This window comes from Cariama cristata, unplaced genomic scaffold, assembly GCF_000690535.1.
Source record: "Cariama cristata isolate BGI_N322 unplaced genomic scaffold, ASM69053v1 scaffold13491, whole genome shotgun sequence".
In the NCBI taxonomy this organism is placed as follows: domain Eukaryota; kingdom Metazoa; phylum Chordata; class Aves; order Cariamiformes; family Cariamidae; genus Cariama; species Cariama cristata.
In genome coordinates this window covers 6,967-31,112 of record NW_009597608.1, presented here as the reverse complement: position 1 = coordinate 31,112, position 24,146 = coordinate 6,967, and the positions used below count along the sequence as shown (strand labels likewise).

Here is a 24,146-nt window from a genome sequence, read left to right as displayed (position 1 = left end):
GTGAGCAAAGACTAATCCATCAGAGGAGAAAGGCTTTAATCAACTGACAATAGCGTAACACGGTAGTTAAAAAAAGGAAAATAGATGCATCGCTTTGTGATGAACCCATCATTAAATTCATCTTACTCTGGTACCAAATCTCCCTGCTGCTTTTCCATAAAGAAAACATTGGATTTCTGCTCACTTGCAGCAGCATCAGTCTTATTTGTTGATTTAGAGTATTGGCTTTTTGTGGCAAGAGCTGTAACTCCCTCGTGTGTGCAGACCTGAATGTTACGCTGTAAAAAATAAACCAAATTTCTAATCTGTTTGTCTATCCTGAGTTTCTTCTCTATTTATCTAGTTTAGGCTACTGACTTCTTTCTTTCCCTCCCTGCTCTCCTGCACCAGGGGCACAGCCTCATAGAGCGGTAACTGTTTCCTGCAGGAAGAAATTTGTTCTGCATCCTACGCTTTCGCCTCCCCAAGCCTTGCTCTCCTCTTCCTCTTCCCTCCTCCTGCAACTGAGCATTCGGCCACAAATTAAGCCAAGGAAGCAAAGCCCCCCGATCCCATGGGCCGGTTTCCAGCCCTGCACTTGGCAAACGTGAGGACTGAGAGATGATTTGTGTGACGCTATTCCCAACCCCCTCTCCCCACCACCATCAACCCCTCATTGGGCTTTGCCGGAGGAAGGACACAAGCCTGACACATCCCAGACCATTTGCTTACTGTGGCAAAGCTCAGGATTTGCAGACGGGAGCTGGTGATTGACAGGTTAACCCCAGTTCCCCAGGGCTGGTTTCACTGGTCCCACTGTTACGGTCCCAGATTCCCCACATACCACGCCGTTGCAGGTCTCTTTATAGCTTCCCATCTTCTTCACCCAGCAATGAAGCCATTGTGGAGGGGATGGGGGCCGGCAGAGCTGAACGTCCTCCCCCTCCCCACCTTCATACAATATTTTCTCCTAGTCCTCCTTGCGTGTCCCTCTCCCCTCGGTGCCCCCCCCAGCATTTCACACGTGTCAGGGGCTGGCCCCATGCCTCCCCGAGGAAGGGCAGGTTAATACCTCTGGGCCAAGGCTCCTGCTTGCCACTCTGCATCCAGCCTCCGGCTCCTCTGCGGCCATGGACAGGATTTTCTCTGCCTTGCTGCTCTCTTTGCTGCTTCTCCTCCAGAGCTATGGAGTTTACGGGGCACCCCCACAACCAAGAGGTAAGCGGGGAGCTCAGCAGCGGGATGCATGGTTACGGTCCTCTACCTCCTTGCCACCAGTCTGCTTTGGGACTGGGAAGGAGAAATATCCAACATCAGCCAAGAAAGCAAAGGAGCTTTCTCAAATATTTTCCCAAGGCAGCAAAGCCTGGAGATGTGTTTGCTTCTGGTCGTTACATTGCTTTAGAGAAATGGTGGGAGGTCTGTACAGAGGCACGGCAAAGGTGGCATCAGGTCAGCCCTAACCCCCAGCGTAGCAGCAGCCACGGGGTTCCCCGCTTTTGGCTGGAGGAGGCCCAGGCACGAGAAGGGCTCTCCTCTGCTTTCCAAAACTGCTTCTCCTCTCCGCAGCTCTGCACAGGGCTGGTTTTGCCAGGAGCTCGAGGAGGAGTTGGCCAGACACCCCAAGCTCTGGTTAACCTCACCGAGCAGGAAGGTCTGGGTCAGGTTGCAGAGGATGGGCCTTTCCTAAGTTTTACCTCATCCCTTCTTGAGCAAAACGCTGCTCTGTTTGTCTTTCCATGTGGGGTATAGAGCAGCCAGATGGGAGATGAGCTGCCTGCTCTTTAGGTCACACGGTCTCTAACTCCTCGTCTGCAATCAGTGTCAGCAAGTACTGACCACAAAGGGAAGGGCTGGAGGGTCTGGTAGGGAGGAAGGACCCCTCCTCTGCCAGGGGTGGGATGCTGCTGGGGGCTCCGGCCAACCTGGGGAACTCACCGCCGGAGAGGTGGCCAAGGCAAAAGTCACTGCTGGGTTTTAAAAATGTTTGACTGAGCTTATGACGATGCATAGTACATACACCTGGGTAGACTGGCAATTGTAAAACAGACATAACCGTGACTGCAGCGTTAGCTGTTGGTTATGAAGGGGAGTTTTCTGAGATACTGACCAGTTTCTCCTTAGCAATTTGGAAAGGGAGAGTTATCTTTCCTGCAGAACCACTATGGGCTACTGAAGTCAGGGAACTAAACAGAGCAGTCATTCAACTCAGCCCTACTGCGAGCGACTGCTATTTCTAAAATAAATATTTTTTAATTCTGAGTTACTAGGTAGGTTTCCTATTCTTTTAATGAATAGGGCAAACATGCCCTAAGAGATATTTTCTGCTAAATCAGCACATGAAGTTCAGCTATTCCTGAACGACTTCAAGTGTGGACATTTTTAAAAATAGAGGAGGATTTATTTCTGGTTTAATTCAACTTTAAAATAAACTATGCTGAGTCAAGATGTCAGTCAGAACAAGCATGCCTGTCACCTCCTGGGGATGACCAAGGCCTCTCCTCCAGACCCTGACGTGTGCACTGTGGCTGGGACCAGACAGGATGAAATTCCAAAGCTCCTGTCTGATATCTCTTCTTTTCTCGTCATTTCCCTGAAATATACTTCACTCTCTTAAAAAGAGGTTAAAAATGTTATTTAGGGCAAAATCACAAAGCTTCCATGAAAAAAAAAAAAACAACCCAGCCCTTCAAAACTCCTATTGGATCCAACTGTTCCTAGGGAAAAAAACCAAACCAAAACAAACATTTTTCTTCCTTTGTTTGTCACTAAAACCAGAGGTGAATTATTAGCCACAGTGGCAAAGGGGAATCTGCGCTTTATTTCTGGAGGAACTGATTGTACGTCTGTGAGCCTTTCTCTGTACCTTCATTTCTCACCTGTAAAATGGGCATAACCAACCCCTGGTAAAGGGATTTGCAATACTGTAGATGGACTGCCAACTGAGTTTCACCTTCCTCTGCAATGAATTATGGTGGCAAAGTGAAAGACACCCATGTGGGAAAAGGTTACATTGCTTTTTAGTGGAAACTAGAGCATCTGACAAAGTAACCACCGCCTGCTTCCCTTCGACATACAGCATCTTTTATAGAGACCTTTCTGGGAGCCAGAGGCAGATTCAGCATTAGTGTCTCTCAGGAAACTAACCTGATTATATTCTTTATGGATATATCACAGGGTATTTATTTTCATCTGTCTGAAAGACTGAAAGCTCCATTAGATTTCACACTGAGGACTAGCTATAATATTTATGTCATAATTTGGAACAGATTTGTTGGCCCAAAAGCTCACATTTAAAAATCTGTCTGCAGAAATCTCCTTTATGATACAACCTATATCGTCCCTCTCTGCGGAAATCAAATATTAACAGAGCACTTGATGCCCCTACAGAGACAGGCTAAATGGTAGAAAAAAAATTAAAAGAACAGAATGCTATAGATCTGGTGGGGAAAATGAGACAATTCATTTAGAAAATCATAAAAAATATCAGTCCTTTTTATGTTTTGTCACAGTTGAAAATTAAGATGGAAAACAGCACAAAAATGAGAAATTAAAAAAAGAATTCACTCAGCTTTTTGCATTGCTAATGCTTCCTGTTTATACCATTTACTTTCTACAGTGGATATTCATGTCTTCTTATGGGTTTGTAGAGATTAACTATCAATCACTTGGTTCTACATCTCTCTATTGTATTCTCCCTCCCCAGCTCACAGACATAAACCAGCGCTGGTCTTTGCTGTGCTACAGTATTTCATTATTAGTGCCACTAGCTGAAAAACATGAGACTGGCTCATGTTATGTTGGTTAATCTGAGTATCTTGATTCACAACTGAATCTGAACTGCTGAGTTTCACGCCTGCTTCTGGTCATGCATGACGAAGACATAATCTCATTAATTAATATCCATGTGGATTGCTTACTCACTTCCAAAATGCAATAACTCCTTTCAAGACTTTGGTGCAGAAGTTCTCGCACAGGCTTGTTCACAGCTTTATTCCCCACTCCGTGCTGCCGTAAGTGAATTAAGTTTCATGTAGACATTAGCAATAGCCTGGAGTGACAAGTGGTAACCTGCTCCCACAAGTGCAGCACTGGTATCTCATCAGCTCACTCCCTCAGAAGTACATGTTCTCAACTGGTAACTGTGCTTTTCTTGCAGATGCTTTCCTACGAAAGGTAAAAGAACATTTAGAAATATTAGGTTAAAGTGGTCTCACTGGGACTCTCTGAGACAGTAAGGATTGAAATTTGCAGGTCCTCTCCCCTCAGCTGTTGCTCTAAGAAGACCATTCTTTCCTTCCTAGGATACTTTTCTCTTCTTTTTCTTTTATTTTTGTCCTCCCTCCTTATCCTTTCCAGGCACCCTGTGTAGAACCAAACCCACCGACCTGGTGTTCATCATTGACAGCTCTCGAAGTGTGCGCCCACACGAGTTTGAGAAAGTCAAAGTCTTCATGTCCCGGGTGATCGAGGGGCTGGACGTGGGCCCCAACTCCACCCGGGTGGGCGTGATCAATTATGCCAGTGCCGTCAAGAACGAGTTCTCCCTCAAGACCTACCAAACCAAAGCCGGGCTCCTGCAAGCGGTCCAAAGGATAGAGCCGCTCTCCACTGGGACTATGACTGGCCTGGCTATCCAGTTTGCCATCAGCCGGGCTTTTAGTGACTCAGAAGGGGCCAGGGTGAGGTCTCCCAATTTTAATAAGGTAAGAAAATTATCTGTTTCTTGGAAGCTCCTTCTTTCTTGTGACTCATCATGGAGCGGTTGGAAAAATCAGAAAAGGAGGAAAGGTGATTTTCTCTGTGCTTTGATTGTACTGGGACAAGTGGGGATTAATTGTCAAAGGTGGTAAAACTCTGGGAGATGGAAACCTCCCAACTCTTCTTGCAAGCAAAGTTCAACTTTGTTTTGGACAGAGTTGGCCAGAAGTTGTCAGGGTAGATTTAACCCAGCCTGTATTGTCTGACCTTTGGGACACGGCTCGCTGCTTCCAGTATGCATGCAACAACAGACCACCGTGAGATGATGATCTCAGTCAGGTTTGCTAGGCATGAAGATACTAGGATTAACAACGCTCATCTTCCCCAAAATATTGTAATAAAGACCCTTCAGAATCCACCATAACAAAAAGTGAGGCAACCTTCTGAAAGTTTCCTTCGAAATGGTCCCTTTCAGCTGCAGATATAAAGCAAGGTGCTGTTCCAGTGTCCTCCACTGCTCTTCCAGCTTTTCAGAGGCTGGCTGATGGCTATGTTTTCCATTCTGGGTTTTCTTTTCAGGTACACACACTTTACTGACCATTTAGCATTTAAGGTTGAGGTATAAAGTCAGCTTAACTCTACACGTGGTTGCAATGGGCATCACTGCTCCTGACCCATATTCCCTGTCTGGGAAGCTCAGCCTTTAAAAAACATTGCCCAGATACCTTGTTCACCCCTTTGGATTTGACCGTGGATGAAAACAAACCTCAGCACAGTGACCATCACCAGGAAAACGCTCCTCTGAGCATGCAGAGAATGTATATTCTTGACAATATGTGCTTTAGCTCAACATCATGAACATGCTTCCTAGGCCCTTGTGTCCCATGCCAGCTCCACTGGCTCTCTGCTATGAGTCCGGACCAGAAAAATAAGCAAAGACATTAGCAAGCAGCTAGAGCTTTCCACCAGCTGGACACAAGCCCAACTGTTGGAGTGAGGAAGCCTGGGATTTTTGTCCTGATTACAACATTTTTGGAGCATCAGTCACTTTTCATTTCTCTCACTGCTAGTAATGCTCTAGGGAAGGCTGAGTCGAACATGGAAAAGTTGCCCAGGGATGGCAAGTCAAAAATAATACTGAAAAGTGAAAAATAGGCATTGGTAAATATCTGCCAACTCCAAAAATCAGCAACCTGAAGGTTCTGCTAGTCTGGAATTCCCAAGATACCCCTAAAAATGAGGCTGTCGCCTACCAGGATGATCTAAATAAATGTCTTGTGTGCCCCCTAACCATGTTGAACTATAAGCAACTGGCAAATATGAATGAATCCACCCTCATATGGTCTTCTACTGCCGGGTTCATGGTGAGGACAATTCTTTGAATTTTAGCCTAAATCTGGTTTGACACAATAGGAAGAAAACCAAGAGTAATAACAGGAAAAAAATACACTCCAAGAAACTTTCACTAAGTCTCACTGGCAATCAGCTCCAGAAAGAGAAGCTCATCTGTTGAGCCATCATGATCACATCATTACTCAAGCTTAGAAGCCACCTGGTGCAAAATCCAACCACCCAGCTCTCGCAGGGCAACTCTGAGACCTGATTGCAATGGTTTTTATTCAAAAGGAGTAACATTGGTTTTCTTCGTCAAACTCTTTGAGGTTCACTGAAAGTAATCATTGCAAAATTGCAAGGCATTATTAATATACTGTTATCATTATTTTCAGTAAAGAGCTTTAAAACCCTTTAGGTGCAAAACTAATTGTTCTCATTCATTTGACTAAACTACTTCAAAGAGATTAAGTGCGGATTCAGCCTTTAGCTCAAATCTGCTATTTTCTGGAGGCTCAAGCAACTGCCTGTTGCTGCCAAGGTGTGTTTTGCTTTTCCCCGCTTTCCCAGCAGCAGTAAGTCTGCTGTAGGGTCACAGAAGAGGCAGCAGCAATCCGTGCTGCCCACTCCCACCACTCTCAGAAAGGCTTTGGAAATTAAAATCTTGAGCTCTCATTTCTCCGAAGGCTCATGGCTGCCCAGTTTCCCCATGGTTGACTTCACTGAAGAGCTATTTTGGTTTTTTCATGGGAAAGAGATGTTTCCTGCAGCGAAACCGCTCCAGGGGAGCTGGTGGGAAGGCGATAGGTCTCCAGCAGAGCCCTCCTGCCATCTCCGCCTGGCCAGAGCACCCTTTGGTGGAAAAACGTGAGCAGAGTGGGAACCGCAGGTCTCTCCTAAGGAGGACCATCCATGGCCACACACAAACAGTGCCTTTTGGTCGAGAAGAAAAAAGTATTAGGAAATATTTGTTTTGGTTGGATACTGTTTAGCACAAAACCAGACAGCTGAACTGAAACACACAAAAAAAATATTATCTGGATGATACTATGTGTTTCTGCTTTTTAGAAATTTTTACTCTGATTGAAATGCAAAAACTGTTTAATAAGAAAGAAAACATAAAGAAGACCCAACAGTTTGAATGCCAGACCACAAAAACATTTCAGTTCTTGAGTATTGATAGGCACAAGAGACATTTACTTCTCCCTATTTCCAATACTCCCTTGCAAAAAGCTTATTTCTCATCTCACTCCATTAATTATTGTTCTAATATCCAGAAGTGCCAGAAGGTCCAAGCAGGAGAGAGGTTCAGATGTGCTTGTCCTGACTCCCACAGTGTCCGCAGCAGCTGCCCACTACGTAAGAGGACAGGCAGTAGCAATCAAGAAAGAGGTGGATGCTGCTCCTTTCCTTGGAGACGGTCAGCTCTGACTAGGGGAATGATTATAGCGTTCATTTCCACGTCTCATGTCATCAGACTTCCATTTAAAGCTGCTGAGCACCTTTATAGATGGATAAGGGTGCTCGAAGGGTGCCAGTCAGTGCACAAAGGTTTCTTTTTTCCAAAAGCAAGGCGTCATTGTGTGGCTGCACATTGTCATGTCAGTGATCCCACACTGACAACAACCCTGACACAGCTCCAGCAACACCCACAGCGTCCTCAAATCCCTGAGCTGGGCAGACATCCTCACCTAGGATGGGGGAAGTTAAGAAATAGGAAACCTGTGGCCAGTCCTTGCACCTAGAATGGGAGCTGGGTTATGAATGAAGGATCCTAAAGGAGGGGTCTGACTTCCAGTCTTGTTGCATGAAGGCAGCTCCCATGGACTTCACTGGTTTTCTTATCGCTTAACTTTCAAATGGAACAAATAATGGGATCTTTTTAGATACACTTTCCTCTAGGACCACTATGCAATCCATTCATGCCCCTCAGAAATCTCACCATATTTCTTTATATTCTCCTTTTTTTATCTAATTCCCCAATGTCTATTTTAAGACAAGGTGACCATGTTTAGGTCAGGACTGGGACACAGTCCTGATTTATACAATACTTTTATAATACTTTCAGTATTAGTCTCTACTTTTTTTCTTAATACAGCCTGACACCCTACACACAACATTGACTATAACTGTAGATTGAAGAGATATTTCCAGTGAGCTGTTTGTGAAAATGCCTGGATCTTTATCTAACTAATCTCTTCCACACCATTTAAGTAACCCCTTTCCTCGTGCACTATTTTCCTGCTCTTGTCTACTCCGCAGCTGGGCTGTCAGACAACTCACGCAACGTCCTCTTGGAATCCTTGTGGTTTCCTATCATCTCAATATGCATAAGAGCTGCTATGTCCTGCTAATACACCAAACAAGCCTTTAGTTTAAATATCTGAACACTTAAAAAAAAAAAAAGAAATTTATTTAGTGGTTTACTGCAGTAGCGTGGCTGAAGCATCAATGTTTGTGTGGGCAGTGGTACAAAAAACTCTGAAGTTGCTTTGTCTCCCTGAAACCTCATGCCCTGGACATCTGAAAAAGCAGAAGAATAGCAGTAGTCTTTTTAATGATTTATCTTAGGCATTAAAAAAAGAAGAAAATAAAACCACTACATGCGTTTCTCTCTTTCCTTCTATTTTGGAGCTGATCAAAGAGACAGAATCACAGAAAGGTTGAGGTTGGAAGGGACCTCTGGGGTCATATTGACCAGCCCCCGTGCTCAAGAGAGGCCACCCAGTGCTGGTTGCTCACGACCATGTCCAGATGGCTTTTGAATATGTCCAAGGTGGAAGACTCCACAACCACTTACATTCCTCGGTTCCCTGGTTATTTTTTGCTTTTTCCACAGTGCCTTGAAGTCCAGCAAACTTTTCCCTTCTGTGACCCTCACACTGCTCAGCGTGGACCCATCATCTGCCTGGGGGGATGAACAGGTCATGCAGTAATTTAGGGAGCTGAAGTTTCCAGAAACATTGGACACAGTCCTTACTCCTTCACACAGCAGAAATCCAGCAAGACCTTGTGATTGTGCTATGATTGCGCTATGATTGTCAACCATGTGAGACACTGGTCAAAACATCACAAGATCATTTGGTCTTGCTGTGCTCTGTGCGGCAAATGTCACCCCAGGAGAGGGAAAAGCACTATTTGTTTCTGTAGGAACTCAGAGTAAAGTCTGCTTATACCTTTATCAAAAACTACAGGGGTGCCCAATTACTTTTATCTTTCTTTAGGAAGAACAACAAATAGATTGTCAAATTGCTGAGAAAATCAAGGGCTTATTCAACTTTCTGCCCAATTCTCCTTTCACTGCTGCTAGAACATTCACGTTATACACTGCATAATGAGACATCGCTACCTCATCAGCTGCTGGATTGCCTACACATGGCAACCCTGAAATATGAATACCTAGGGATCTCGTGAATACTCTGGTGTCTTAGTTAACCAAGAATAAATTGTGTCATGAGAACATGGGGGATTTCTGTATGACAGATGTAACACAAGAAGGATCCAGAAAGTTAGGAATTCACAGGAAAATGAACGGCGGTGATTAAAATGAGTAAAAGTTTTGACCTTGAAAAGCAAAAGTTTCTGAGTTTCCTTAGGGTAAAACTGAAGATCCTGTTCAGCTATTTGAGACAGCAAAAGCATTCAACCTCTCTTAATTCTTCGCACACGGCTACCTGCTGAGTCCAGCATAAGCCCTTCGCTCCAGACCCGTGTCAGCCTCTCTAGGATGCAGCGGTTGCTCCTTTCCTCCAATCTGTCTCTTGCTCTTTACCAAACAAGGCACATACCAGGACTCTCAGCTTTTTAAAAGAGACAAGGTCACAACACAGAGAATCACAGAGATCCTGTGGCTGCAAATAATTTGGAGGTAGGTTTAGGAAAAAAAAGGTCATTGGTTTTTTTCACACTGGAACTCACTGTCTTAGGCTAGCAGTGAGGGCAAGTGTCTAGAGGAGGCATCCTAGGAAAAAAAACCACAGGATTTCCTGATTATTAAGATAACTACGTACGATAGCAAGATCACTTTTTACTTGTTCTATTTCTTACACTCTTTCTGTAAGCACCTGGTCCTGGTCATGGTCACAGATGGACTCCCTGGCTGGTTGGCGCTCGGTCTGACTCACTGTTACATTCATTTTAGCCATGGGTTCACTGATTAACTCCCGATGCCGGATCCAGACTCTTTGTACACAAAAGCTTTGTTTTCTCCAACAGCAGGTCAGAAAGCAACATGAATTTTGAGTGCTCTATAGCAGATTTTTCACACAGATGCATTACGATGATCATTCCCATCAGATCCAGATGTGGATGCTGCTACCAGACACCTCCTGGATCGTCTCTGGGGCTCAGGCCTATGTGAAGATGTCACCTCGACATGAAGAACGAAAGGAACTGATTAAACTTGGAGAATCACTTTATTTAGACAGAGAAATGCCAGGAGGACACGCAACACCTCCGTCCTGTGACAAACACCGCAAGAAAGATACGTGGCTGCTGACAGAAACCTGTTCATAAGGCGGTGTTGCTCGCAGAAGCTACTTGATAACACATCTTGTTTCCTGACAGGTTGGCTTTTGATAAGCTCTAATTGGCAGCCCCCATCTCAGAGCTGCTGGGTGTACGCAGAAAGCAGAGCTGTGTAGCTGGTTGCAGAGCAGCTGAGTGGAGGGCTCTCTCTCCTGGCAGAAACCACGACTGCATGGCTGACTCTGCTCCTCCGCTCGGCTGCTGGTCCAGAAACAACCCAAGTGCTCCTTTTGGTCCATCTTTGATTGGCACGTTCATTCCCCTTTACAACACACACTGACGTCTGCCACTGGTGACACTTTTCCTTATTTTGACCACAAGCAGAAGAGAAATACTTGAAGGTATTTATTTTTTTCTCCCTTGGAAGCAGCCAGTTACAGAATTGTGATGCTGCTAGGAATTTTTAATTTTGTAGCCCTTAGAAAGTGCAGATAAACACCTGAACTTACAGAGCAGCACCAAATTGAAAAGCTCTACATTTTCGCCCGTTCACCCATATTTTGCACAGAAGGAAAGCTCTGAACGGGGCAGCAGATTACTTTAATATTGCAGTATTACCCTGGGGCCGGTGACTGCAGCATTTGGCCATTCCTCAGATGAAAGGTGGGCAGAGGGGTAAGGAGTCACTTCATCTGCCAGAACCCCTTGGACATGTGGGGCAGGCAACCCCGCTCCTGACCTTAGCCGAGATGATTTTTTTCCATCCGAGGATGTAAAACAGCCATCACACTGTCCTAACTGAGCAGCTGGTGCGTCTGATTTTATCTTCAGAACGATGGAGACCATAGAGGAGAATTCCAAATACTGCCTTGATGACGAGGTGACCAGATGATGGCTCATTCAAACACATTGTTGATGCCAGATGATAGATTTTTTCCCTGTCTTTTTTGTTTGATGTTTCTTCACTTTCTATATTACTGAGGGTATCTGCCTGCGATGTGGAGCTTTTTCTGCTTAGCAGCTCACCTGTTCCTGCTGATTACATTTCTCCATACTGCATTACACCCCAATCAGTTGCTTTGGAGATGACAGTGGTGTCACAACAAAACAGTTGTAAGGAAAAGTGGCAGGAGCAGATGAACTGGCAAAGAACAAAGATTAAGGTTTTGTGACAATGATGTCAATTATCAGAAGAAACATAAAAAGGAAAATGGACAAAATAGCAACAGGAGCAGGACTCTTGAGGGCTTTCCACTGGTTCAGGGCTCCACCTAATCCAAGGTGAAATCCAGTTTGCACCTAAACCATCTGTCATTTTAATGATGATGTTAGTGGAGTAGGATTTCACCTCTACAGGGAATCAGAAATCATGGCAGGCAGTGACACACAGCAAATCTCTTCCTCTCTCTCTCCTTCAGTTTCTCCATCTATAAAATGGGGAGGTGTCTTCATCTCATGATGTTTCCATGACATTTCCTGAGATTCTTTAAAGTCCCATACTGAGTTAGAGTTGTCCTTACTGTCAGCTGGGAGTTCATGAAGATAGTTAGAGTTTGGCTTGAGCATTAGTTTGCATATGAAGAATGTAACCTTTACTCTGGTTTCCTTAGGGGTGAGATGCACCAGTTGTCCCTTAATTAAATCAGTCAGGTCCCTGGCAGTTTAACCTTTCCGTCTCAGAAAGGAACAAACCCCACATAAAAGAATGGCTTGTGTGATCTCAGGAAGAAGGGCAAGAGGGGGAGGTGGGGGTGGCGTTTCCTTTTTCTTTAATTTTAGAAATATGAAACCTTCTTTACTAACCCAGCCTGTTTCACAAGCAACAGTGATCTTAATGCCCATTCAAACATACACCTTGCCTCTGCCCTGCTCTGCGTAGGTGGCAATCGTTGTGACCGATGGACGTCCCCAGGATGGAGTGCAGGATGTGTCAGCAAGGGCCAGAGCAGCTGGCATCGAGATCTTTGCCATCGGGGTCGGCCGGGTGGACATGCACACGCTGCGGCAAATTGCTAGCGAGCCCCTGGATGACCACGTGGACTACGTGGAGAGCTACAGTGTTATAGAGAAACTGACCCACAAATTTCAAGAAGCTTTCTGCGGTAAGTTCTTGCTACAACCTCTGGGTTCCTAGCCAAGGGCTGCAAGTGGCTGCCAGCAAGCTTTTCACATGGAAATCGTATGTGTGGTCATCCCTCATCCATCTGCTTCCTTGTTCCAAGGACTTGGGTCTGCAGGAGCACGAAGCAGTATGGAAGACACATACTCTCTGAAGTTGCCTTTCAAGAATTTCAGGTTTTGTTTAGGAAATTTCAGGTTTTAGTTAAAGAAATCTCCAGAATTCATTGGCACAGAAGTTCGTAAACATGACCCACGTACTCCGTGAGGGGAAAAAGAACCTGGAAAACATGATCTTTATAGAGTTAAAATCATTGTCCTTATGTTTAAGCTAATCTGGGCAGTTCTGAGAATCTGGCTGGTAACTTCCCCCACCAGTATTGTCTTCTGAACTCCCAGTTAAGACAGGGATGGTTCCACTTCCCTGCTAGAGGCTGAACTGCCTGACTATGCCATCGTTTTTGCAAGTCTTGTGAGGCAAGAAACTCTCCTGGCTGGTGCAGTATCTAATGCCTTTCTGCACAGCATATAAAAAGAGCCTGACTATCCTACAAACACATATTCACTCCTACATGAACCAGTGAACGGAGTGAGAAAGCTTTATTACTTTCAAACGTACCCGCAAGACTGTAGGAAGTGGTCTATAAATATCCATTTTATGTGTCAGCAAGAGAGGCCTGGGGGTTTCGCACGCCCAGCCCGTCGAAGCACAGACGTGTGCCAACACTTTTTAAAAGGTGCGATACACCACGGAGCCTATGGCAAGGCATTGCAAACACATACACACAGATGGACCTGTAAAACTCTCCGAGACCAATTTCTTCAAGAGGTGTAAAATTTCATGATTCAACTTTCAGGCTGAAAATGATGGGGGTGAGCAGCTTTTTGTCAAGGAAAATTTCCTCCTCTGTAAGAAGGAGAAAAATTTTGAATATAAAGTGAGTCATGTATTATAATCAGGTGTCACTGCACCAGAAGCTCATGAAAGATGGGAACAAATACTTCATACTAAAGGGGGGATAGAGACAAAATTTGAGAGGGTAGAATCCAGGTCATGAATATTTGTGGGAGTTTGTGTTGGCTGCCCTGGAGTCAGGAGTCAACCAGAGACATGGAGGCCTGACAATGTGGTTTGAAGTTCTGGCATTGGTATCATTCAAAAAGATAAAGAGAAAAGAAATCCTTTCTGTGCCTTGCTTTTCAAATTCGTAACATGCAGATGACAAAGTCTCCCCATGGTAGAAACCCTCGGAGATGCATCCAAGGGAAGGGCTGTGCTAAGGATTATTACAGCTAACAGCGAACAGCACCATATTAACTGCCAAGTGGGCTGTTATCGTGCTATGCAAGCAGCTGCACAAAACCGTCCTTGGAGATGTACCCAAACACCACCTGCTATCCTGAAGCACGGTTAGTGGGTACTGACAGCAGAAAGAACAGTGCAGCACTACCCAAGCTGTTTTCCCACAATGCTCAACAAACACACGGGAGAAATGGAGACCGTTGGTGATCCAGCCACTACGTAGACTAATAAGTTCTCTGTAGGCTTCAGCGAACTCAACCTGAGAGCCCAATGTTATAGCCAGCTGCATGGTTAGCAATATTCCTAACGATACGAGCTACGTATATGCTGGAAAGATCTACCAGTGCTGGCACAATAGGCAGATGCGTGAATTGGGAAGGCCAGAAGAAGTACAAACCACATGCAGAGCAGAACACAAATGACCTGAAATAACAAACAGAAGCCCCTTAACTTTGAAAGACTTTGTGCCACTTCCCATTGGTTTGATAGAACCCAATGCTCAGTTTTCTGCGTAGATTCCCCTGGTGTTTGTAAATGAATTTGCTTCAACCAGATCTGTTGACTTTTGAGTTTGTTTTCCATCATCATTGCTGTAGCTGTGACAGTGTTGTCAGTCACGGACCGCTGCTGGCTCAGGCTTCTGCAATTCAGCTTCTGTTTGCTCAGCATCTCGGGAGTCAGATCCAGGTTAAGATCAGCAGGCAGAAATGTTTGTCGAGAGCAAATCTGAAAGCTGCATGTGCGAGGGTAGCTCTGAAGTGAATTCCAAGTATGTTTGCACATGAATCCCATCCAGGAAAGACAACTGTACATGGGGCTGAACTCCCTAATCATAATTGCATTACATAGCTGGAAAAAATGGGTCTTGGCCAGCCCAGATGGTAGGTTGGAAACCAAATCTCATCCAGTAGCTTTGGAGAGTGAAGTATATTCTGATATGCTCAACAGACAGATGGGTTTTGCCCTCAGTGTGGAGACTATTTCTAGTCCTGGCTGTGCTTTGACATCAGGAGACTTGTGAAAATTTCTCCTTGCCTCTTGTATCTCAGTCACTCTCCAAGAGTAACGGTCTCTGCTGCTTTGTCTTGCTGCAGAGCAGATTTAGTTATCACTGAGTGTACAGGACAAACATCATAGAACATCACAGAAATATCATGCTTTGTGCATGGGCTGAGTAGGGTCTGGGTTGAGAAGCCTTGGCATGGTCTCTGATTTTAATCTGTACCTTCACTTACAGTGGTGTCAGACCTGTGTGCCACTGGAGACCACGACTGTGAGCAGGTCTGTATCAGCACCCCGGGAGCATACAAGTGTGCTTGCAAAGAGGGTTTCACACTGAACAGTGATGGGAAGACCTGCAGCGGTACGTAATGATTTTCATTCGCACTGAGCTGAGCTGTGATCTGCAGTGATGTGGTGGGGATAGAATTGAGACAGGGGAGATGTCTTCTGTTCAGAAAAGTCAGAAAAGGAAAGCATGCACTTATAACCAAGAATTATTTTGAAAACATTAGTGTAAACTGTTGTTGAGTTTTGATTAATTAAACCTATTTCATTAGCAATAAAATGACACTAGGGTTATATTTTCCTATGTAATTAACTGGAGTCTTTGTTGCTGTCTTCTTTTGCCCTCTTTTCATATTTTGCTTCAGATTGCAGTAGTGGGTCAGGATCTGCTCTGGATCTCGTGTTCCTGATTGATGGCTCCAAGAGTGTGCGGCCTGAGAACTTTGAGCTGGTGAAGAAATTCATCAACCAAATTGTGGACTCGCTGGAGGTGTCAGACAAACAGGCCCAGGTTGGCCTGGTTCAGTACTCCAGCTCTGTCAGACAGGAGTTTCCACTGGGGCAGTTCAAGAACAAGAAAGACATCAAAGCAGCAGTCAAGAAAATGTCCTACATGGAGAAAGGAACAATGACAGGCCAGGCTCTGAAGTACCTCATTGACAGTTCCTTTTCTATCATCAATGGAGCTAGGCCTGGGGTCCCCAAGGTGGGCATAGTCTTCACTGATGGACGGTCACAAGATTACATCACTGATGCTGCTAAGAAAGCCAAAGACTTAGGTAAGTCTCCTGAATTTTCAGTGGTGTGTTTCTCCCTTGGACCAGGCACTGCATCTAGTATCAAGCTAGGTATGAGTCCTTCCCTGGAGATGTCTCTTACTGAGGACAGAACCAGGTTACTGCAGAGTGACTTTGTCAAGATTTTGCCTGACTATCCTTGCACACTCATAAAGGACTTGGAGCAACTCTGGCTGGGGTTCAGACGAATCTTGGTTTGCCAGCAGCTGGTTTTTGTTCCCACAGACCCTCTGTGTCTTTGATCTAAGTCTGCTGGAGGTCTCTCTGCTGGGCAGGATGGAGTTTCACACATTTGGTATGGGGTGCACACGAGTCCAGCATGCTTCACACAAATGTGAAGGAAACAGTAGGGAGAAGCTGAGGATTTGTCTGATGTTGGTAACGAAAGTCAGGTCAGCATCAGTGGCACTCATGGTGAGGCAAAGATGACCATCAGAGAGCTCACTGGAGAATAACGGGAGTTGTAGGGCCAAGTGTGGCTTGGCTGTGTCAGCCTTAAGGCCTGGAAAAGAAAAGGAAGAGATAAAACAATAAACAAAGTTGAAACACAGATTAAGGGAGTAACCATGGACTCCCTGTCCAAATCCCAGACACATCCAGACACACTAATAAGAAACTTTCTTCAGCTTCTACTGGAATATTAAAAGTGCATAGTGGCTACATATTGATAGATTTACATGTCTAAACACAGTAAAGTATAAATATCTTGAGATCTGCCCCTTTGCTGACCTGTTTTTTGCTATCTCCTGACGTCTCTGTATTAAACAGATGCAGCCCATGTGAATATGCTCATGAATTGCTAAATCCTTCACTTCCTTTTAAGTTTGATCTCGACCACTAGATGGGACTAAGGGCTAGCACATAATAATAAAGGTCAGGTACGAGCTTATGAAAAGCTGATGTTTACAAAGTAAGTTGACGTGTTATGTGGATGTTCAGCTCTTATAGAACAAAGGATCCTTATAAACTGTATCTATAGAATTTATTCCTCTGTGATGATAACACTTCATGCATTGTTTCTTCCTCCTCTCTTGTCCCTACACAGAAATCTCCAACATCTGTTCCTAAGTTATTTCAGTGGGATAAATAGCAAGATGCTTATAACTAGTTTCCAAACATGTTCATTGAGTTGAACTTTGAAAAAAACAAATATTGGATACATCCAGAGGCAGAAACATAAGGCAAAAAGGGGAGGAGGGGAAAGCATTATCAGTGTCTAGACATGGACAAGTATTTTGAAGCAGGGGTTAACCAGTATCACTGTTCAAGTCAATGGGTTTAAGCCAGAGGTGGCCAATCAGTCTCTTGGCAGTGAGGTCATAGTACCTGTACACTTTCTTAACTCACAGTATGGGCTGCTCTTGACAGGCTATATGAGTTGTAATCTTAGAAAGAGATTCAGCTACAATTTTGCTGAACCACAGGTCTCCATTGCACAGGGGATTCTGCCCCTACATAGGCTGATTAATGGTGGCTGCAGGCTATTTTGAAAACTTCCATTGTCTCATTTTGCTGTATTATCGCTTCCATATTAGTTGGATGCATGATCCTGCATATTATGATCACCTGTCCTTTCTTGTATCTCCAAAACTTTGTTCTTGTACTGATAATGAACATTGTCTAGATAATTCTAGCAAGACCTTGTCTGCAAAAATATGTTGGAACTCTGGTTGACGTGGAAAGAAGGTTGATGAAAGAAGTCTATAATAGTAGAGGGTAAGGGAGTTAATTTCCCAGTTACCATCTGCAGAGCTATGTGGAGACAGGGGGTCCAGAAGGTGATCAAGGATGTACAGACTGACAGGGGGTTTGTACCATAGCAGCAAGATGCTCTGTGGTTGTCCGACTGACAGGCTCCCATTGCTCACAGGGTTTAGGATGTTTGCTGTGGGAGTCGGCAACGCAGTCGAGGATGAACTGAGGGAAATTGCTTCAGAACCAGTAGCCGAGCACTACTTCTACACGGCTGACTTCAGGACCATCAGCAAGATCGGGAAGAAGCTACAAATGAAAATTTGCATCGGTGAGAGTCGGGGATTGAGAAGAGGGGGGATTTAGTCACAGCACTTGCAGGCTGAAAGCGGAAGGACAAAAAATGTCCTTTCAGATGGATGTTACAAAAAGTTCTCTGTTCTCAGTTGGCAGAGTACATGGAAGGATCATGAGACATCAGCATTGTGGGTGGTTAACTGAACCACAGCCACCCCTACACCTCAACCATCTTCCCCTCTCACAAATGGTCTTCTCCCTCCCTTTTTCTCCACCTTTCTTCCCTTCTCTACCTTCCTTTTCAGAAATTATGAATTCAGGCTGTACCATGTCCTAAGCATAGGCAAAAGTGACATAAGGAAAGAAGAGATGCTCTTAAAAGCGAAGCTAAGGGTTGATTCATTTGGCTTAGTTTGAGGATCATCACAAAATTGGACATCTGAGTTGAAGCTCGCTGAAGACTGCTTCTACAGTCAAACAGGCACCACAGGGGTGACATGTTTCAAGATGAAATAGGCATCTAGTAACTTCTACATGACTTGTAGGTGTCCAAATTTGGGAAACACGAATGCTAGCTTGCTCACATTTGGACAGCCTAGAGAAGCAAAGGCTGAGAGAGGACTGAGTGGGAGACAGGCATGACAAGTGGAGGTAAAGAATAACATCAAATTTAAAGAATGTTGACCTGTAAATAACCTGAGTCTAAAAATGATTAAAAAATTAACTACCACAGTTATGTTAGATCTTTGTTTTGAAGGAGTCATATGCCTCCTATGAAATATTGGCCCTTTGCAATGCATCTGCTTGATCAGGTAGATCATAGCGAATCCCAAACACTCAGGTGTCATTTAAGCCATTGAATACCTCGCAGCACTTCTGATAGCTACACGCCAGGCTCACCAGGAACCTGGCACTCACTTGTTGAGTCCGGGTCAGGCTCCTTTACTCTGCTAGGCAAATGTTTCCTTCCAGTTCCTAGCAAGACACGTCACACACAGCTCTGATAGGGCTCATTTAGATCCCAAGTGAGCTCTGCCAAGTTCAGCTCTACTTCCCATGAGGGTGTAGGCCTGCTCTTGGGTGCCCCATGGCTGCATGCAACGCAGAGATCTCCACTGCTCTCATAGCACATAGAGACGCTCTAGAGCATCAACTGGATGAAATAATGCACATTGCCAAATGTGAATCTTTTTCCCTTTCTTTGTAATTTCTAATGTTGTTGTTTGTGTCAAAACCAAGAAATACCCATGTAAATGTTAGTGGGTTAGCAGTAGGTGACACGTCTGGTTTTTTTCCCTGACTGTATATTAGCAAGAAAAAGTACTCAGGAAGTTAGGGGCCTTGCCTCAGGAAAATCAGATTTGGTTTCTTGCATCCTTACAGCTGTCCTGGGTCATGCTGGCCAAGTGACCTCTTCTCCAGAGTCCTAAAGATGGGACCTTCCTTTCCTCCTGGGGAAGTCTGAGAGGGACAACACCCTCCAGGGTGCTGTGTCTGCACAGCCTGGTAGCCAGGCTTGTAAGATAGAGACTCTCTTCGCCTTGGTTACTTTAAAAAGTAGGAGTTGATCCAAGAACAAAATAATGGGAGCTATATGAACACTCCCAACATATTGTATTTAAATATCTTTCAAGAAAGCAAATACATTTAGGCTCCAGCACTCAAAAAAAAGTAGAAATAAATTTTGGAAAAAGTATTTGTTTGCAAAAAAATTTATTTTGCTAAATATCATAACATTTGAGTTAAAAAAAAAAAAAGAAAGGGAAAGGAAATATTTGTATTTGTTTGATTTCCAGTGCCAGCTTGTATTTTTCAACAGATGGCTAGAAAATCTTCTCTTAATATCCAGCTTTAGTTTACTCATGACTGATTTAATCCTGTTGTGGTTTTGTGCAAGTGATGTCCTTTCACTTCAAAAGTCCTTCTCCTATTTACTCCTTCCATTTGCTAGGCAGTTGAGCTGACTCACTGTGGTCTTGTAAATATCTTTCTTTTCCCAGTCATCTCAGTACCCTTTTTTGTTCCTATAACAGTTTAATTTTTCTTGAAGAATATATGTAAATTATTGACATAGATTGGCAAAGTGATTAATGCACATTGTGCCGCCTGCTCAAGAAATGCGTTCTGAATCAAAGTTCAAACAAGTCTTGACTCTCAGATGGTAAACAGTGCCTCCAATTTTTATTTCACAAAATAAGAGTGTGGCCCACCATGGTGATGTTATTGGGAAGACAGAGGTTGTTTTGAGCACTGTATTTGGTCAGATTCAAATTTTGGGGACAGATTTTAAGCAACAGTAGTAGAGCTCAGTGGGTCTTCAGGCAACTGGAAATCCAGGAAAGACTTTTTGTGCACAGAGCCTGGCCTCTATAAGAAGAAAATGTGAGATTCTTTAGTCATCTGAGGTTAAAGCCAGAAGTGATCAGTGAGATAATTAGAATGAATGATATTTTTATTTCCTTCCCATTTCTGATAAAGAAAATAAGAATTGCTTTATTTCACTTGTCTCAGTGAATTTGATTTAATCCCTTTTTTTTGTGCCACTTTTAACTCATCTTCTTGATATTCTGATCCACAGAGGAAGATCCATGTGAATGTAAATCTATTGTGAAGTTCCAGACAAAAGTAGAAGACCTCATAAATTCATTGCAGCGGAAATATATCCTTCAAAAGCTGTCTTTGCTCAGAACTCAGTGGGTTGGGTTGTGTTTTCTGGAGGGACCAGTGGGGAAAGTCTACTCAAGGGGGAAGGAGGTTGGGTAGGTGTTCAGGAAGCTGGGAAACAAGACACTTGGGTTATGAATGTGTATAACAAGAAGAGTCCCTGCACCAGAGTGAATAGCTACTGGTCTGACACAGAATAAGTAGACCAAAACCAATAGAGCCAAAGTAGAATATATCAAACCATTGCAAGACAGGAATGAGCTGTAAGCACCAAGACCTAGGTCAGTTTTTAGAAAGATGCTTAAATGATGCTAATGTGACATGTGTGGATGCATGGGACACGCATGGGTGGACATTGGTACCTCTGCAAGCTGCAGGTCCTGTGAAGCAGACATGAATGTGAGGGCTGAGAGCAGCAGTGGCTAACACTGGGCTGTAAGCAGACAAAACCACTGGTGCGCATATGTAGCTGATTCACTGAGCCACTAAAGCTCCACGGATGGGATTCTTTTTCTGATGGTAACTGTCTATAGTGCAAACATCTGAGCTGGCTGCTTAGATTCCTCAACAGCACTAAGAGGGTCTTCTACAGCAAACCACCTCTGACTGTATAGTTGATGGTCTGGATAAATTCAGATGCGTAAGTCCAATAGGCAGTTGGTAGGTCCAAATTCTCCCAGCTGGCTAAAACTCCGTTCTGGGAGACTAACCTTCATGTAACTGCTCGCTGCAAACATCTCCAGTGAGGTGAGTTGGATCCCATCCGAACTGAGTTTGTGGGACTGGACTCCGCCATGCTGGGTCCTGTCATATTGCACAAAGACCATGACTAAGTGGTTGAAAGAGAAGTAAGAAAAATAAAAAAGTTGTTAATAAGATTCATAATTCTCATGGGAAGAGGAATTAGTGAAACCTTGGGGTGGCTCACACAGGGCTAGGGACTATTTTCATTACTGAGAATAAGGAGAGAATATAATTTTAAAAGCCATGTTCTGATTTACTCACACATTTCTGTGTTTTGCTCTTTCAGTTGCACGGTATATTTTCTACTCTTTAACTCAAATTGAGTGAAATCCATGACTTAGTTTATGCAAAAGGTCAGAGTAAATCAGTAGTTCTCCCCCAATGGGTTGCTGCACCCAGGCACATCATGAAAAGCAATTAGTGAAAAGAGCAGAAAAATGCGACACACTATGTAACTCTAAGAGAAGCACTCTGCTCCACTCTTTGCTCAACCCACACCGCTCAAGGTCAGGAATTCTCTGTCAACCACTCAAAACACATCCCAATTATTCTCACATTTTTTTACTCTTCCTTTCATGGTAAATGTATAGGTGCATGTGAGTATGTCTGCATGCATGAACATTTTCTACCCTCAACAAAAGTTCATCAACCTGAACAGTTCTGGAAATGCCAGAGTAGATGGTGACAACCTTCCCCTGCTCCCCGCTCCCCACAAGGCAGCTCCACTCCTTACCTCTTCTGCAAGCCAGGGGAGGACTTGAGCAACGAATCACTACCATGCACTGCCATTTTTATCCCTTAACTCTTGCTTACTGGAAGCTGTGGCAAAAAGGATCGAGGCCCTGGAGAACAAGATCATCTAAGATCCCAAAACACTATTATTTCCCTCCTTCCTAATGTACAAAACTAGAACTCCTTCACTTGTAACAGAGGGCAGCTCAGCCACAGTGCTATGGCCAGCTTGTATTTTTTTAAAGTCTAGTCTACATGCATTTGTTTAAAAGGGAAGAAGTATAACAGTAGAGCAGACATTGTATAACGGGCAGAGCACTGTGTGTGACTGAGAGCTAGATCATGCTAATGTTTGTTGCATCGTATAGAGTGGACATACTAAAAAAACTGGAACAATTTGGTTTTGATTTAAAGCTTAATATATATATGTGTTAATAAGTACTTGATTACAAGTTCTGTGAACCCTTGCTGTGTTCTTCTGCATCTTTTGTTTCTATGCATGAGATAATTTAATTTAAAAGTCAAAGTGATTTCAAATCAACTCAGATGCTGAGTGTAAAACGTCAAAGCCGCTGATCAGCTTATTATGGTAAGCATGATGCATTTGTCAGTAAGTAGGTGAAATATAGTAATGATCTCTGAGTGTGCATTGCAGACAAGATAGGATAAGATGCTGCTGCTAGTTGCGTTTATCCGTAGCTGCTGTACAATATAGAAAGGAAAAAAGCTCAGCTTTCCTAGCCAGCAAATGGTCTCACAACATCTCAGTGAATTAGCACCTGAGCTAGACCTGATCTGGGTGAGTCCTGATAACCTGCAATGAGCCAGCGGCCGTGGCTCTGTACAAGGCAAGGCAGTACTGTTAACACCAGCCCCAGGAGATGTGCCCCTGCTCCTCAGCTTTCTGGTCTCCACGTCCTCAACTGAAGCTACAAAACCTCATTCGCGCCTAAAACACAAGGAACTGCTGCTGGAGCTGCTGCCGATGGGAGCGGTGCCTTCATTACCGTGTCGACCAAAGGTTCACTAGCTCCTTCCTTACCCCACACCTCTAAGCACCTTCAAAGCCAGTAAGTTCATCTCAACACCTTCCAGACTCTTCGTCTGTTCCTGGATTCCCAGCACTGGCAAGACAAAAAAGCAAAGTGGACTGGAAGCATCCAACGCTGCCTGTCTCCTATAGCTGTAGTCTGGCTAGGCGTGGAGGGAAGAAGTCGTGTTTATTCACGGCAGGATGGCACACCATTGAATGTGAGCACAAGGGGTTGGGTTTAGAGGGGGTTTTATTTTTATTTTTTGTATCAAAATATTTATACTTGAGACTATGTGAAAAGCTTTTCAGAATAACTTGGCCTGTTCAGAAATGTCATCATAGCAGATGTGTTTTGGGTGAATATTAAAAGTTTGCTGAAAATTTTAAAAGCTAATTTAACTTATTTCTTTGCATAAGCTTTGAGGTAGTTGCCTGGCAACAATATCTCTCTATAGTCTTGTTTGTTAGGGGATAGGAAAGCCTCCATCTCATGTCACAACCTTTTATTTCAATGCAAGAGAAGAAACAAGTCCATAGAGAAACTGACACCCTTCTCTCAAAACAAAAAGCTTCTTTTACAACAAAAATCATTTATTATACTCTTGGGCTTGCAGGAATGAGTCAACATGTTTCCAAGGATTAGCTCAAAGACTACAGTCAGTTCTTGATAACAAAACCTCATCCTCTCAGTCAAATCTAGTACACCCCAGACTCCAGAGTAACCCCTACAAACTCCTGAACTTCTAGGGATAAGGTTTCTGTCATCTAATTCTACACATACAAAATCTAGACCTCTAAGATTGAGCTTTTCATGCTACATTTGTTTCTCAGTAGAAATAAATACCACAGGCCCTGCCTGTCAGGATTATCTAACGTGCATATTTTAGTGCAACAAAGCAGCACCTGAGCCTTTTTCTCTTTATAGATTATAATGACTCCTTCAGACTCATGAAACTAACTTTTAAACACCTCACCCAGGACAACCGAGTCACCTCTACTG

General features: G+C 43.9%; 1 protein-coding gene across 1 annotated transcript; it reads left to right on the top strand.

The window, feature by feature from the left end:
- Window positions 1-1,109: 1,109 nt before the first annotated feature.
- Window positions 1,110-22,491, top strand: MATN1 (matrilin 1, cartilage matrix protein). The gene is made up of 8 exons (XM_009708962.1): window positions 1,110-1,197; window positions 4,339-4,685; window positions 12,359-12,581; window positions 15,138-15,263; window positions 15,553-15,966; window positions 17,855-18,007; window positions 20,552-20,632; window positions 22,195-22,491. Exons 1-8 carry the CDS (start codon window positions 1,110-1,112, stop codon window positions 22,242-22,244), a joined length of 1,482 nt encoding a protein of 493 aa, XP_009707264.1. The 3' UTR covers window positions 22,245-22,491.
- The last annotated feature ends 1,655 nt before the right edge of the window (window positions 22,492-24,146 follow it).